The sequence below is a fragment of the Monopterus albus genome, unplaced genomic scaffold (genome assembly GCF_001952655.1).
Source record: "Monopterus albus unplaced genomic scaffold, M_albus_1.0 scaffold50.1, whole genome shotgun sequence".
NCBI lineage: Eukaryota > Metazoa > Chordata > Actinopteri > Synbranchiformes > Synbranchidae > Monopterus > Monopterus albus.
In genome coordinates this window covers 2132744-2149707 of record NW_018127930.1, presented here as the reverse complement: position 1 = coordinate 2149707, position 16964 = coordinate 2132744, and the positions used below count along the sequence as shown (strand labels likewise).

Sequence of the window (16964 nt, the reverse complement as noted above, 5' to 3'; positions counted from 1 at the left end):
AATGTGCAGTGTTCTCTCTCCTCTCTTGTTAACATACAGCAGTGTACCAAACATTCAGCTAACAACCTCTCATTATTAGCCGAGACTGGCCGTCACTACCACCAGTTAAAATGACAAGCTCATTAGCTGTTATGCTACAGATATAAGGTACTGGGTGTATGGCCTCTCATCCATCTGTAGTTTATGGGATATGTTGTGCCTCTAACCCTCTGCTCCGACAAAACACATCTACTGCCGTCAGACATACAGTACCAACAATGTCATCAACGTGTTTCACTTTTTTTCAGTGTGCTGGTTACTGGTTAAAAAACCCATGGAGAACTGGGAAGCAGGAGACTGCTTCCTCCATTAACTTTAAAGTGTAAAAAGTTTTATAATCTGGATCTAAATGTGCATTTTATTTTTAAAGTAATAAATGACTTACCTCTTATTCTTCCCAAAATCCCTCCTGCAGAGCTGGGGTCAGTTTTCACCTCACATCGGTCTGCAAACATTCAACGGTATTTAGAATACTGATCTGAATGCAGAGTAAACAAGAACACAGAGCAGCGCTGTGTGTATGGGTTTTAGTATTCTATTATTTTCCTATGGAAAATAAAAGCTGGCACTTTTAAAGTTGGAAGGTGCTCTTCTTTGTGTAGTAAACGAGTCGTACATTTGATTTGTGCTGTCTTACATGTCTGTGTACTGTAGAGAAGCCCTGATACATGAAATAAATATATAACAGTGCATTTATTGGCTTTTTCTTTACATTTAACGAGCCTAATTTTTCTTCTTTGCTTCATCACTTCTCAGGAGAAGGAATGTGCAGTGAAATTGCATTAAGAAATGATCTTCTGGGGGCCAATTTGAGCTTACAGTGATAAATTAACCCCTTCCATATTCATATAGGCATTGTATAGACAAACCTGAAAAAAGTGTTCTTTAAAGCTAGTCATACATACATTGCCCCAGGGTGTTACTGTCATACATACTGTTTCTTCTCCAGCAGATTAACGCTCCTATGGCAATGACCACCAGCAGAGGGATGAGCAGCAGTGTAGTAATGATAGCTGGGAATACACCCTCTCTGTTTGGGCTTGCTGCATTCTTCTTCTTCTCCTTTTCTGCTTCTTCCTGTGGTTGAGGCAGCTGAGCCACAGTTTGCTTCTCTTGGACAGCTGACGTCTTTGACATGTTGTGCTCTGGCCTCATCTTAGTTTGGACAAATGTCTTCATTTCTACACAGAGAGAAATGTTGGGATGAAGAGGGCGGCCACTCCATGATTCCAGGTTTTTAATTATAGCGAAGCTACTGAAAATCAACCATAGTTTAGTACTGCCCAGAGGAAGAGAATAACTCTTTGGGAGAGCCCCTTTCATCACAGTCAGTACATGATTGGTTTTATTCTCTCTGGAAAAGAAATACCGTAATTTCCGGACTATAAGCCGCTACTTTTTTCGCTTCATGCACACACCCTCATCATGGAAAACACATGACAAAATGCATTTGATGCAACTTTCAAGTTAAAGGCGATCGATCTGGCTGTCGAAATATCTCATGTTACAACGTGGACACCTGCGCCTATGTACAAACTGTTTTTCCGCTTTAAATTTAGTGGGTGCAGCTTATATTCAGGTGCGCTCAATAGTCTGGAAATTACGGTAAATCTTCATTTTTCAAAAATCAAATATAAGATTACTGATAAAGCTTCTGACTTTAAAGATTACACTGGAGTATAAGCAGCAGACATTATCTTGAAAAATACCACAATCACCTGCTATGTTACTCATATGTGTTGATATTTCATAGCTCCAGTTTCTTTCTTAAAATTTTCTGTCAGAGTTGGTAAATCGATGGACCTGAACCCTGAGTCTTCCCTGGCTGGCGGCCACCTGGCCCATTATTTTGCCATTTTTCTTGCACTGAAATTCGCTTTGCTGCTCTGTCTGGTAATTTCATGCTCAGCACAGTGTGCAGTGTGTAATGTACAGATGGGAGGAGAAATGCAAATAGGTGGGAGGTTCATTCAGGTAAAGAAATCCAAAGTTGGTTGGTAATTATTGAATAGACGTCTCAGAACCAAGAATGAATACAAGCCAAGGGGGAGGCTGTCAAACTGCTGGCGAGTAGCTGGTACTAGTTTGAGTGTGTGTAAGTGCAACACACATCAGTTGTGTTGAGCCATGTGATGTCTAATAGCACGCACCACATGCACCAGATGGACGGAAGAGGCGGTCAGCTGAATGGGGACAGAATGCTGTTTTATGAATGCTGATGTACATCTTGAAACATCAGGAGAAACAGCTGAGATACATCGTTTCACTGGGACAAACTAAGGGCTTGTTCAGAAAACAGTGGTTGCAGGTGTTTTGATGTGTGTTATATGCTGCCAGTGTGCGCTGCCCATTTTTTTTTTTTACCTTGATTTATTATTTGTTTCTCTAACCCTTTGGCTACCACTGCCTTGTAGAGTCAGCAAATATGAACATCAGAAGCAAATCTGTAAATCTGAAAATCTGTACACTCAACAATACCCACCTTGAAATTCTTGAACCTCAATTCCAGCTTTCTTGACAGAGCGATGAAACTCTGGAAAACAGTGAATCAAAATTTTACTTAACACATACACACATGTTAAGTGGGATTCTGTGCATCTGAGCATTTAGTTTGACTCTCAGTGAAGCTAAACTTACTCTCAGTGGCAAACTTGAAGACCGATTTACTGCCTACATCCGCGACAAAGACACTGCCATTGTTGGTTTCAACTATGTCATGAGGCATTTTAAACGCCTGCAAATGAAGGAAAATGCAGTTTAATGCAAAAGCTGCAGTTACAACTATTAAAAAAAATATTATCTCCTCACTCCACTGTCCGAGTGGTGCACGAAAGCAGGGCAAAGACCCAGCCCATAACAGTGGGATGTCTGTGCAGCCAGAAAGAAATGGACCTAATGAAATGTCAACATATGTTCAATAGAGATGATGGAGAAATGCAAGAAGAATGGCTTATACTGTATATCACCATTAACACTCATGATGACTTATTCCTTATCAGATATGATGGTGTGGATTTTAAATCTTTCACCACAGACATCTCTGACAGGTACTTGGTACAGACAGAAGCCCAAGTGACACCCACCACGGTCTGCAAATATTAACTCTGAATGTTTCTGGAATAAAAAGTAAGTACCGTGTTTCAGTGAGATTAAAGCAGATGACAGAAGTCTGAAGATGCTGGACATTGTTAAAGTGATGCGCTTTCCAAATGTTCATTAATGACTGTGCATAGTGATTGAAAAACTAGTACAACCTGATAACTGAGATAAAGTAAAGCAAGGCCAGTTTAAAAGAAATGCACAGCTGGACAGACTGAGTAAACCGTTACATGTAATCTTGATTATGTGTCAGTAGGTAAAATAACTGAGGACGTTTGGCTCTAGTGGTTCTATGAGATGCTGTCTCTAATCATGCAGAACCTACACCAGCTGTTCAGTACAGTCTATATAGGAATGAGAGAGAGACAGAGCGCACATCTGTGTATACAGTGTCTGTGTGTGTATGTGTTTACCTCTGTGTTTGGGCTGAAGGTGTCCAAAATATCCTTGGTCGAATAATTTATTACAAAACCTCTGAGTGGAGCCGAGTGATATGGAGACTCCCCATTCACTGCAAAGATCAAGCCATCACCTTCATGCACACACACACACACACACACACACACACCCAAAAGAAATGATTAAGCTCTTTTGATTACACAATACAAAGGGAATCCTTTAAATAAGACCATTTATTAAATGGTGTATTCTAGACCTTCTAGCAAATATATCCTGAATTTTACCACTTAATACGAGTCAAGCTCCAAAAACACTGGATCGTTCCCTTAATGTAATTCAGTGGCATCTTTGTCAGACTCTCTGCTTGATGAGTACCTCTTTAAATTAAAAAAGGACCTCTTTAAAGTTTCATTAGGACTGAAGTGGGATTAAAGAGAATAATAGTTCAGTGATGGGAAGAAGCAACATAACATTTAAAAAGCTCTATAGCCACAGTCAGCCACATTACAACTAAGGAACAGGGAAACTAAAGAACAAGAAAAATGGACAAGATATGATTAATGTCCATGTGTCAGCTCACCTCCTGCAGGGCTGTAGGTGATAGCAAACACCTCCCCTCTGAACTCCTCTTTCTTTATTTCCTTGACAAACTCTCCAGTTTCTGCTATGAAGCACTGAATACGTCCATTCTCCCTGTCAGCCACACAAACTTCCTGTCTGTCAGGGAGGAATACCAGGCTGTGGGGGATCTGGAACGGTACGCGCCGCCTCCTGTCTGATGAGCCTTCAGTCAGATAAATCAGACAAAATAGATGAACATGTGCAGACTGCATGCACTGGTGCTAGTGATGTGTAACCTACCGAATTAACACATTATTAATACGCTGATTCTTCTATGAAGAAAACAGCAGTGTTACCAGAAATAGTCCATAGCAGTGTTACCAAGTACTATAAAATGAAACAAAAATCTACAAGAAACAACAAAAAAAAAGATGAAATTCCAGAAAAGAATCAGCACTGGGAATCAGACTATCCCTAATCACAGCACATCCATTTATGGTGTATTCCATGTCAATTCACATTTTATTTATGTGGCACAATATCAGAGCCAGATAAAGAAAAACTCTTAAGAAAAAGGCTGAGTGAAAAAGTTCTAGTTTTCAGGTTTATAGTGCAGGAAAAAAAAAAGAAAGTTTAATTTAATGCAAACAAGGGTACTCTACCGTCAGCAGCAGTACATTTGGAGTATTTTCATTATTATTTGATTTCTTAAAACACTTCATCATACCACTACAGTATATTTTTTATTTTGGCTTTGATATTTTTTAATCTGCTCATGATTGAATGTTAATTCCTCAAAACCCCGATTTGACTTGGAATATTCAGTGACTCTTACTAAGATTAATTTCCTATTGATTCACTTCTGGATACTAATCTAGCTCACTGAGTAACTGGTGATTTATCAAATGGTAATTTTGACTTACTCACCTGGTTATTTTACTTATGAATGGTATGGTATGCATTCATTTTATATTGACATCTTAATTACATATTATAATTTTTGATCTGATGTAAAAATCACTATTAGGTTCAGCTTAGGGCAAATATTCAGGAAATGGATGTAGGTCAATGTCATGTTCACTGAAGTGATAGTAACACAGCATGTATGTGTGTCTGTAGCGTTGGATTCCTACCTGCGCCCCACTCAGACAGGTAGGTGCCATCAGCAGAGAACTTCATTATCCTAGCATTGCAGTAGCCATCAGACACAAAGATATTCCCAGTCTCAGTGTCAACAGCTACATCAGTGGGCTGGCAGAAGTGGTTGTTGTCACTTCCTGGCGTGAAAGCCTCTCCCAGCACCAGCAACGTTCTGTCTCTGCCGTCACTGCTCACTTTTAACACCTGATGAGTGCATAGGAGGGGGTACTCTTTGTTGGTCCTGTTGCATCACGTCTTCATAGACATGAGCTGTATATGCACCTCAATCTATTCTGAATACTCAAGCAACGGAACGGCTGCTTACAAATGACTTACACTATTTAATGGTGTAGAACCATTACTTATAATTAAAAAATATAATTATAATTTACATGTGTACACATATTATGGTTGAATCATTAGCAGGCCATCATTACACACTGTTAAAGAAATATATTACTACAGGTCAAATAATGATCAGTTTCCACTCTAATATGAATATGACATGAATCCACGTATAAACTTGATGTAACTGATATTACTTATGTACAATACATGCGCCACTATAAATATGTCATGCTTTTGTAGTTCACTGCTTACTCACTTTATGAGTAAATACTTTTAGGAAAGCTGTAGGTTACATTATCCATAAAACTAATACAATCATAAGTGACCGGCTGCCTAAAGTAGCTTATCCAGAGCCAGTGGTTAGACGTACTCAACGAGGTTACAGTAGCTACAGTACCTGATGAAGAGCCACGTCGGTGACCCAGTAATTATTCTCCTTGTCTGTAGTTATTCCATGAGGCAAGTAAAACCTGCAACATCAGAGAAATGCATCACTACAAGACAGTTTTCACTCTAGTTGTAATGAGGGTACAGTCACCTTCATAATAAAGACAACTAAAGTACACTATAGCGTACATGTTTCTGCCAGAAGCCTTCAGTATTTTGCCTTTGGAGGGGTCCACAACCAAAATAGTGGACTGCTGGATAGGACCAAGGGACCTCTGCTGGTATCTGCCCTGGCTGTTAAAAGAGCTGAAAAATATATGAAAAGACAGATTTTATTGGCATTTCCACACCGAGAGTGTAGATATTTTTTTTCATTGATTTTATTTTTCTGGAGTGCTTGTCCTTATTCCACCCAGCTGTCATCCATGCCACATTAGCTCCACTGACAGAAGCTTTATAGTAACTGTTCTGCCATCCACTAACAGTAGTGGGAAATAAACGAGAAACCAAAGGAGGCAAACAAAGCCCACAGAAGTTCACTAACCACTAGCAAAGGCAATATGGGCATGAATTATCACAAACTATTAAAAGATGCATAAAGTACCTTCTATCTAATTGCAACAATAATGTTTTATTATTGCCGTCATTTTTGTCCATGTGCCCTGGTAAGATTATCAGCTTTTGTTTATGAGCAAATTTGGAAATATATTGGCAACAAGCCTAAAAATGAGGAACTGTGGGGTGGACTTCAAAACAAATCTGTGCTGTCTGCCAGTCATGAATTATATGTCATCTGATGGATGGCTGAAAGAGGTGGTGGTAATGAGCTCTCCAGATAAACAAATGACATTCAAACATTATATGTTAAGATCTTTCAGTTTCAAGGACTGCCAGAATCCCTGTATCAACAGATGTGATGTGTGGATGTGACACAAGTGAAAGTAACTTACTCTGCCCCCCAGTGGTGGTCACCTCTGTGGAAAATGACCAGGTTAGACTCTGAGTCAAGGGCAAGTCCTGACACCTGACCCAGCTGAAGAGGACTCTGTGGCCATGATGAGACTTGCTCCAAATGGTAGTCTACACCACACAGAGACAGACACACACAAACCCATGAATTAAGGTAATCTCATCGCTGGCATCCAGTAACTGTTAACAGAAGAGGCTTCACACAGACATCTTTTTCTTTTTTTTTTTGTGGCAATTACTGTATCTGTGGCTCAAATTAAACCCCAAGATGAACAAACAAGCGTAATGTTTCAATGAGGTGCCAAATGACCAAAACTGGTGAATCACTCTATTTCTAGCACACTGGCACTACCTCTCTCAAAAGGATTTCTGTTATTGACATATGAACATGAAGTCCAAGGGCCAGATAACATGTTTGTCCAAGCTCATCGAGAAGCTGTTCTGAAGAGCGACACATGAAAGCAGTGTGGAAACACTGTCTGTACAGAAAGGCAAGACAGTTGATTAAATGTGATCGTACACACTTTCAAACATCCATACTGTTGTACTCAAATGTTCACATGAAAAGTGCCAGAAATCATTTCTGGGAATGACATCTCCCTGTCCGATTCATTTGGCTTTCTCACCTGTCTCTCTCGCTCACTAAATACAAACAAGAAAATGTCATTTTTCTGTAGCCAGTAACAAATCAAACATAAAACATTCACAAGTGAATTTCATTTACTGTTAGTGTGGACACAAGTTGTTTTTACACATACAGAAAAACAACAACAAAACAGCTTTTCAAATTTTAGACCGGCTTAATATGGAGGAATATTTTTCCCAAAATTGAAATAAAAAAGAAAAAGGAAAATTACCATTTTCCAAATGGAAAACTCTGTTCTCCATTTTTAAAAATGCCCCATTTTCATTTTCAAACCATTGATGTAAATTAGGAGGGGTGGTTTAAAGAGCAGCAGCCTGCTGATTAGTCCGGCACAGTCTGGGAGCCGAGTCTGACCTCATTCACTAAGGGCTACCGCCAGCTAGCTACCTAAATACAGCTACCTCTCCCCTTAAAATCTGATAAAACCACTGCCACAAAACTGGAAATTGGGCATTTTCTTTTGAATTCTGGGTAAAATATTCTTCTATAGTTTAATGTCAGCACAGCCTGATATACACTCAGGTTAGTGGTTACCAGTTCATGGTGGTCAGCAGTGTCGGGAAATGGTTTCCTGTAACTAGTGATGTCCTGTTGTTGGTGGCTGATTCAAAACCACTCCAAAAGGTCTGCAGTTTAATGAAAAGAGCTTCCAACCCTGTGCACACCCACGTCCATTAAGGTAGAAGCAGATCCCGCCTCCTCATGTTTTCTCCAATAACAAGGGGAGCCCTTTAACTCAATGCAACAACTGTTTTCGGACTAGTCGTTTTGTTCTGGAACACCATCCCCTGTGTTAACAGAACAATTATCAACCCACTCACTCACGCTACAAAGGAATTAAGGGCTCACTGTAGAGTTTTTGACCTGTAGTAATGCTATGAAGCTGTTTGTTCATGTGTGGGTCTCCATTTCTTGCATGTGCATGAGAACTCATACACACATGCGGCTGATTAAATACACATCCCTGCTAACTGTTTCATATTATTCCACTGATCTATAAATGACAGAAAGACATGCAGCAATGTGCCAACGAAGGGAGAGAAGATGAAGAGTGTTACAGCTAGTTAAAAAAAGCAGGATTGAAACTCTGAAAAGAAACTGATTTTCTATTCCACTGGTTTTATTTACTTCATAAAAATCACAATTACAACTTGCATGCAAAAGCTGAAGGGGTGTCCAAACACGTGTATGTGTTGCAGTTTATGAATACCGGGCCAAGCAAAAACAAAAAGGGGGTGTTTACAGCACCAACGACATACAGTACAACAGCATCCAGGACCCACCTTGTCCTTCAGCTAGCAGCATGTCTCTTGGTGGCTTGGCTGTGGTCTCAAGCTGATGGAATTTGTGGACTCTGTCCCTCACCAAAACAGGATCCCCCCTGCTTTGGTAGGCTAGTGAGACACTAGGAGAGACCAGGTCTTTCTTTTGCATTAAGCTATCAAACTGATCCATCAATTCAGCCTGGGCTCTCTGCATCTTGCTGGGGTTGTATATATGAATGTGACCTACATCCTTACTCTGGTCTAGTAGCTTGGACATAAGAGAATAGAAGTCACCTGCACAGACAGACAGAGAAGGACAGGAACGAAGGGAAATAAAGGACAAGAAGACTGTAGACTAAAGGTAAATTCTTGCTATAGGGGACTAGCGCAGTGTTGTTGTTAGGAAGGCTGGTGAAATATTTCTTTCATAAAGATAAAATACAATTATTGTTTATTGTCCATGACATAGCCTATAATTTTAAAGTGTTTGGTAGACAGTACCTAGCAGGAAACTAGGGGCTGTGAAACGTTGGCTCTGAAGAATGAAAGGTGTTAGACAGGAATGATGAGTGTCATGCTATTTAAAGAGGGCCAGTATTAGCTACTGTAATACAACCTAATGTAATGTATAGTCTATACTGTTACCTTAAAACACCCATATGATCTTGTACTACTGATGTCCATTCTACCTACACATACCGACCTATACTAGATGTCACATACAGTATTCTCTTAGGCAGGATTTCAGGATGTGCTAACCTAAAGCTGGCAATCTGACCAACAACAACAATATGTTTTCACACCCAGGAACAATGAACTTATTTTACTTTTGCTTTTCTTGTAAAGATGGGGACAGATTAATATAACAGGTATATTTATAATGCCTACATGTGAAAAACAAAAGTAACAAAATAATCGGAACAAAAATACAGCATGGTTTAGAAGAAACTGTCCACAGAAAATGATCAAGTCTTTATTATTCTTAGATTTAAAGAATACAACCTAGAGAATTATCAAAAGATTTTTTTCTGGTACTGTAGAATATGACTGTACAAGGATTTACTTCTATATATATAAAACTTCATTCATCCATAGTTTCACCATATATAAGGTAGAAACTCTCCCAGCATGCACCAGGGTAATAGATTCATGGACATATCACTCATTTTATAGGTTTCAGCCTTTTACTATTATTGCTCTTATTTTGTTCACACTGTCATTAGTATTAAATTAGATGTTTGCAGTGAAGGTGCTAGACCATCTGAATGTTCAAATTCCAAATCCCTATTTTAGCATGACATTAAATTCCACATCTTCTGGCTCTACTGTTTTTTAACAGTCAAAATCTCTTAACTGAATTTATGTCTTTTTGCTCACAGGATCTTAAAATAGGTCCCTTTTAGTGTTAAGGTTAGTTTGTTTTTAATATTTGTGAGTACAGAAGATTAAATTGTGATAAATACATTAACCATTGTAATGGTGTCTCAATAACCTGGATCTTCTCATCTAAAAATCGCAATTATATCAGCACACTTTATTTATCCGTCACACTTCTAAACAATCAGAGAAAACCAAAGTCTGGGGTGGGACCTCACAGCTGTCAATCAATTCATGACCAAGCTTCTAGTCTACTACTCATCTCACACCGAGACTTCAAGCTGGTGGAAGACGTCACTATGACTGACAAGAAAGCTCCTGATTCCTACATTAGCTGAGACAGTGAAAATGACTAGGATGTAGGTGAAGATAGATTGGCTAGCAGATGCAGTAAGAATACTTTAATAAACAAGTAAACAAGCTACTCAGAGTATGGGCAGGCAAAACCAAACAAGGAAAATAGATGGTGGAGTAAGGAAGAATAAATGGTCAGAAACAGATCAGCAATGCAAACAAGGCACGTCCAAGAACCCAGGCAGATGGTCCAAAAACAGGTATGTAATACAGAACCAGTAGAACACAAGGAAGAAGGGAAGCAGACAGTGTTCACCACCCCACAGAGGTGAAAAGTCTGTGACTCCCCATTAGTTAGTAAGAACTAAAGCAGCTCCTGGTGAAACATCTTCAAGAACCTCAAGCAAGTCCAGTTGAAGAAGTACAAAGGCCTAGGCTAATCCAAACCAAAAGTCATTGAAGAGTTTAGATATTAATCAGTTAGACAAACTGTCTACAGATGGAGATGATTTAGTTCTGTGGCTGCTCTACCAAGAAGTGGGCACCCAGCTAAGATGACTCCAAAGACAGCTCAGAATGTTATGTGAGGTAAAGAAGCTCAACAGCTAACGCCTTAAAGGAATCATGGGAAGTGGCTCACATCTCTGTTCATACTGTAAGTTTACGAACTCACGGTGCATATATGCAACATGACAACAGTGAAGCACAGAGAGAGCATCATTAGCTCGCCATCAATGAGGGGAAACAAACACTGACGTAACTCTACTACAGAATGAGCTCAAACAAAGAAATTCCACTATTTGGAATGGCCCAGACCTGAACCCAACAGAGCTACTGTGGAATGAGCACAGAAAGCCATTCACCACAACACAAATAAATGTGGAATCACAAACCAGCCAACATAAACCAAAATGCAAAATTACAATATGGAATGACATGTTTTTTTTTTCATCTAAAATCTAATTCTAAAACAACCGATAGACATTTTGATTGTGCTTCTCAGTTTTTCTGAATTTGGTTGGAAATGGGAAATGCAGAAATGTTTCAGGGGCAGGAATTCTTTACATATATCACACATTAATACAACTAGAATAATATAGGAATTCAGTCTTATTATCACGCAGGAGTTTGTGTAGTGGAAAAAACTGTGCACACACTTGAGCAGTTATAATAGCACAGTTGTGCATCTCATTGTCCTTGAACTTACCCTGATCCAGAACTTGCTTTTCTTTGTTTGTATCCAACTGCAATCTGTGGTCTTGGTGATCTTGGAAGGAAAAAGCTTAGAGTTTAGATATATTCTTTTAAAAAATGTCAATTATCTTAGAATTAAACAAGACCAGAATGCAGCCATGGAGGTCAGTGTAAAAAATGAGTGTGCACCTTACAATAGCATACTGTACTTTCATGCTGTAGACAACTGAAAAGGTAAAAATGCTAAATTGAACAACTCTGGGTTAGAGCAACAGTACTTGATGCCTTTGTACCTGTTGAGTGTCCCATATGCATCATGGAGTTCATATGACCTGAAGTGACAGTGATGGGAACATTGGCCTCAGCTGGAATATGCTGAAAGAGCTCTTCAGAGCCCGTCTCCATGCAGTTCATGTAGGGGACTGCATGTTTGCTGTCCATGTAGTACATTATATAGAAGTTGCACATTTCATCATTAGAGGTCCCACTGCACACAAAACAAATGAAGCTTGAGAAAAATACATCACATTACTATGAGGATGTAAAAAGACAGGTGCTTTATCTGTATCATTAAAGCCTCAACACACTGCTGATAAACTAGATACCCATAAACAAATACATGCACACACAATGACATCACCTTTTAGGGCCCATAATCATTCCCTTCCCTCTCATAAGAGCATCCTCTGAAATAGCGCTACTATGCTGAGAGGCAGAATTGCAGAACTCCACCAGCATTAACATCAACACACTTCACAATGGCAAGCTTTACAGACTTGCTTCATCATGGAAACAGTCATGAGCATGATGGCAAGCATACTGGAACTCAGTATTCATAAAAACTGTCATAAAAATACCATTATAGTTATGAAACTATCACGGTTTTGTCATACAAACTATTTTGTTAGGTTTAGGAACAAACATTACTTGATTAGATGAAAAAACACATTACACTGGAATTGGAAACCGCTTGCCTGAGGGTAAATTGCTTTGTTTTATGTAACAATTCAAATGTCAGTTTAAGCTTTTTCCACCACTGCTGCTGAAAAACATTTCTAAGGGAAACAGTGCAGTACTCAGTAGTCAGAAATAAGAGACGTCGTTGCTCTAAGACTGAATTCCTGGTGATTCCAGGCTGCTAGCATGCACAGTAAGACCTCTGCACATGGTCCAAAATGCAGCAGCACATTCGGTTTTCAACCGAAGACAGCACATCAGTCCAATTTTCATTATTCTCCAATGACTCCCTGATGCGGCTCATATTGAGTTCAAGTCACTGATTATGACCGTTGAATTGCAGAGTGGCCACTGGCACAGTATTCACCTATCTGAACACTCATTCGGGTGTATGAGCCTCAATGTTCACTGCCACCTGAAAATGAATAACGACTCATCCTGCCATCACTGTGAGGCTGGAAATCTCAATCCAAATTCTTCTCCTGTGTGCTCACTCAGTAGTGGAATGAGATAAGAAACTTGATCCGGTCAGCCAGATCCCTCTTTCTTCACAAATTGCTTAAAGACCAAACTTGTCAGAGTACTTTCTCACCCAGTATGCCCTGTCTGTCTCTCTATCCTTCTCTAGTTCTTAAAAAAAAAAAAAAAGTTGCCATTTCTTAGTCACTGATGTTACTTCATTTCCCTGCAGGTCTTGTGGAATGTGAACTGAGGCTTTACTCAAAGGCCTTACTTGATCAGCTGTGGCTTGGATTGTACTTACCTTAAGGTGACTGAGTGGTGATTGGGAGCCTTTGGCCAATGCTCTCAAGCTCATAAAACCCTCCCTGTGGACTAGCGTGCTTGTCTCCATGCACCACTTTGTTCCGTTTTGTGTGAGTGTAATCTCTTGGTTTTGTTGTGCAACTACAACACACTCCACACACATTCTCATGCATTCATACATCTCTTACACCACTGACACTGACTTCCGCATCTTATGCCTGCTTTTTACAATATAACTGAATAAATGTTGTTTTAATATTGTTAATCTCCCATTAATCTCCCTATTGTTGTTGTGGCCTTTGAGCTGATCATAACATGGGTGTAAAATCTTATCTACAGTATTATAAACCCCTGTGCTGTGTTTTGGTGTCTGACAAGTCCTTAAAAAGATATATCATTCAAACCGGGCTTCCTGAATCATATTTCATCATCTCATGATAAGTAAAACAACACAACCCCAACAAGACAGAGCCTTGCCTTGTTTTAACACAGTGCTGTTCTGCATATGAGTGGCTGGTTATAATGCTTTAGTTTTTACTGTTAACCTACATTAAAACCATAGAAAATTAAAAGGTACTTTTGAGATATAGGTCACCTAAAATGCAGTGTAACCATGTATTTGGTGCACCGAGATTTATAACAGAACTCACCCAATGTAAGTTTTGGAGGTTTTACCTTCACCAGTAAACATACACCTGGCAGCAAGCATGTCACCGTATGTCACATTCACCTCCTTGCTGGCAGGATAAAAAGCCTGGAGAGAAAACACATTTGCTGCTGAGCAATGCAAACAACACTATTTGAGAGACTGTGATCAATATATTCTTGCTTGAATTCAGGTGCATTAGTCACAATACACATCTAAACTGACAATTACTAACTCCTAAAACAACTGGGAACAATCAGCTTACAGATAATCACAGGCACTCTGATTTGGGCCCATATCTTTGTACATGACATGATTCTGTCATCACAAATATTTAAGAGTTTTAGAATTATAAACAGAGCAGTCATAAGTTTGGCTGGTGCTAGCAGCTAGTTAGCTTTGCACAAACAACAGAAACAAGCAAAGCCACCGAGTCAAGCTAGTATGTAAAAGGGTGTAAAATGTAAAATCATGTATTTCAATCTGAATCCTGTACCATTTATCAGAGCCCAATTCTTCTCCATCTTAATGTGTCTACAGAAAGCATTTCAGCCACATTCCATCATCTCTCTCTCAGATGTCTGATGGAACAATATGCTTCTAAGCAATCCAGCTGTCTACACAGTCTGTTTAAAGCCTCTCTTTTTACTAGCAGTACATATTGCTATGCTTCAGGACTATTTTCTTCCATTTTACACAACTACAGTGACTATTTGGCGCTGAGTGCTGCCAAAATAGGGTTGATCTCAATACCGCGCCTGAACACATCCTGTGTAGATGGAGGTGGAGCACTGAAGATGCTGCTGCTGTTTGTATCCTGTGTAGACATAGTGTTAAGGTCCTGTCATGGTTTGTGCTTGTCCACAGATGTACATGGGCTGCAAACATGGGCTCGGCCCGACTTGAACCAGGGACATTGTGGGTATATGGCATATGCCTTTAAATATTCAGCTACTGGGATGCTGTGAAAATGTCACTTTTTAATTGCCTTCTGATCTGACAACATACCTGTGGTAGCTGAGGGGACTGCCTTCCAATCAGGCTCCATTTCCCATCTCGGATCCTGTAGCCACTGACCACTTTACCTGCAACAGAAACACGTTTCCAGACTACCGCTGACACTGACAGAAGCTACTCTGAAATGGACTCCTAAATTCTCTAGTATGACTCACCAAGGCGATGTGTGTGGGTCCTGAAGGCAAACGGATAGATGGGATATGAAGTGTAATCACAGGCGATGTCTGCATTTGTTACTAACAAAGAAAAATAACAGGATGTCAAGGAAGGCCCAATCTATGACCACTGTAAGCACATCTCTGTCCCTCCTGTCCTTTAATGTGCTTCACAGCTACATTTGAATGTGGATCATGTGGATGGTTTGGGTAGTAAGTGTGCTATACACAAACTGCGGATGTGTTCATCTATTTACTTATTTATTTACAGTTAGAGCTTGGTAACTTACCAGTCCAATACTATGTTTAATTGATACTGACTGCCCTTTGCTCCTAAATTAATAGATATTTGAAATTATATGTAGAGATAGAAATTGAGAGACAAAAAGCTGGAAAAACTATAAAATATTTTTTAAATTAGACAATTTTTCCCTCTGCTATTGTTTATGTATTTTTCTACTTGTGCCCTCTCCACAGAGATGATTTTTTTAATCAGTCATGCACATCACAAACACCTGAATGATGAATGTGTTTGTGTCATTACATTCTGCTCTACGGTATGAGATATTCTTATTGATGAAAGTTTAGTCAGATTATATTTGTTTGAATATTTGTGTTTGATGCACATGAGTCCATCTATTAGAGATTAGGATGTTTTATGACAGATCTGATGGAAAAGTCAAATGAAGCACTGCACTGAAAGCTCCCAGCAGGTGTTTGGTTTGAACTGAACACTGGTGTTAATACAAGTCTAAGTGAGCCAGGAGAAATAATCTGGACAAATTTTGCTTAAATTATCCAGTGGATATGCTTAGAGCAGCTCTAACATAAATCTTTAATAGTTAACTTTTCCTTGCCCAAACAACAACACAACCAAATTTCTTAATAGATGTAAAACCTCAGGAAGAAGGTATGACGATGTCTTCAGATAAGAGGAATTTAATATTTCCAAGTGTCACAAATTTAAATCAAGCAAAAAACAAACCAAACATACCTCTTTTTCCTGGAGGGATGACTGTGTCCATAGACATGAGCAGGTATATGCCCGCAAAAAATGGCTGCCTTTGAGGAGGGCACAAAAGTCCACAGTTAGAGGATAGGAGGCTCAGTATTGATGTGTACATTCTTCTGAACACCATGCTGCTCATACTGAACAAGCAGGAAAGTTCCAAGTTCTGTCTGATAACAGTTTTTATTTTAGCATTCAATAGATAAGATGACACTTTTAAGTAAATACTTACGGCTTGGTTGTCATTCTTAAGGTAAGTCCTGAGCAATCTCTATGATGGTCTGCAAAACAGAAATAAAACTGTCAGGTATACATTTTTTAAGTATAATCAACACTGTCATTTACATAAATTAAATAAACAGAAGTGGATGATACTGCTGTATGTTAGAAACGCATTGTCAACTTGATGCAGTCCGATTTAACCACACAGCAAAGCAGATCCTCAAAGAGATTGAAAGAGCAGTATGAGATTCATTATGGCAGCTTCTATTGCAAGGCTGTTGTATGGGATTACACACATTATAGATACCAGCTTTCATCAAACTCGATTTGACAGTTCTAGGTGAAAGGTTATCCAATCAGAATCGTTGTCCCGCCACCAAGCCCCCCACCCTCTCCCCTCCCTCGGTGAAACTGACTGTGGTCCACCAGAGCTCACAGCCACTGGTTGTTGTCCACTTTACCTCTACCTACAGCC

The 16964-nt window shown here is 39.4% G+C and overlaps 1 protein-coding gene across 2 annotated transcripts in view; it reads right to left on the bottom strand.

Annotated features, from left to right (window-relative positions):
• pam (peptidylglycine alpha-amidating monooxygenase) overlaps positions 1-16964 on the bottom strand; it is a 34102-nt gene that overhangs the window by 1262 nt on the left and 15876 nt on the right. The window contains exons 9-26 of one of the 2 annotated variants that reach the window (XM_020601052.1): positions 16500-16548; positions 16253-16320; positions 15259-15339; positions 15095-15171; positions 14091-14194; positions 12012-12205; positions 11732-11791; positions 8872-9147; positions 6924-7053; positions 6163-6279; positions 5984-6056; positions 5232-5442; positions 4118-4321; positions 3552-3670; positions 2677-2773; positions 2522-2572; positions 975-1220; positions 425-484 (exon numbers count right to left, since the gene is read on the bottom strand). In XM_020601052.1, coding sequence (XP_020456708.1) covers positions 425-484; positions 975-1220; positions 2522-2572; positions 2677-2773; positions 3552-3670; positions 4118-4321; positions 5232-5442; positions 5984-6056; positions 6163-6279; positions 6924-7053; positions 8872-9147; positions 11732-11791; positions 12012-12205; positions 14091-14194; positions 15095-15171; positions 15259-15339; positions 16253-16320; positions 16500-16548 — 2217 coding nt within the window. The remainder of the gene's footprint in view (positions 1-424; positions 485-974; positions 1221-2521; positions 2573-2676; positions 2774-3551; positions 3671-4117; positions 4322-5231; positions 5443-5983; positions 6057-6162; positions 6280-6923; positions 7054-8871; positions 9148-11731; positions 11792-12011; positions 12206-14090; positions 14195-15094; positions 15172-15258; positions 15340-16252; positions 16321-16499; positions 16549-16964) is intronic. The other variant, XM_020601053.1, reaches the window with a different exon arrangement.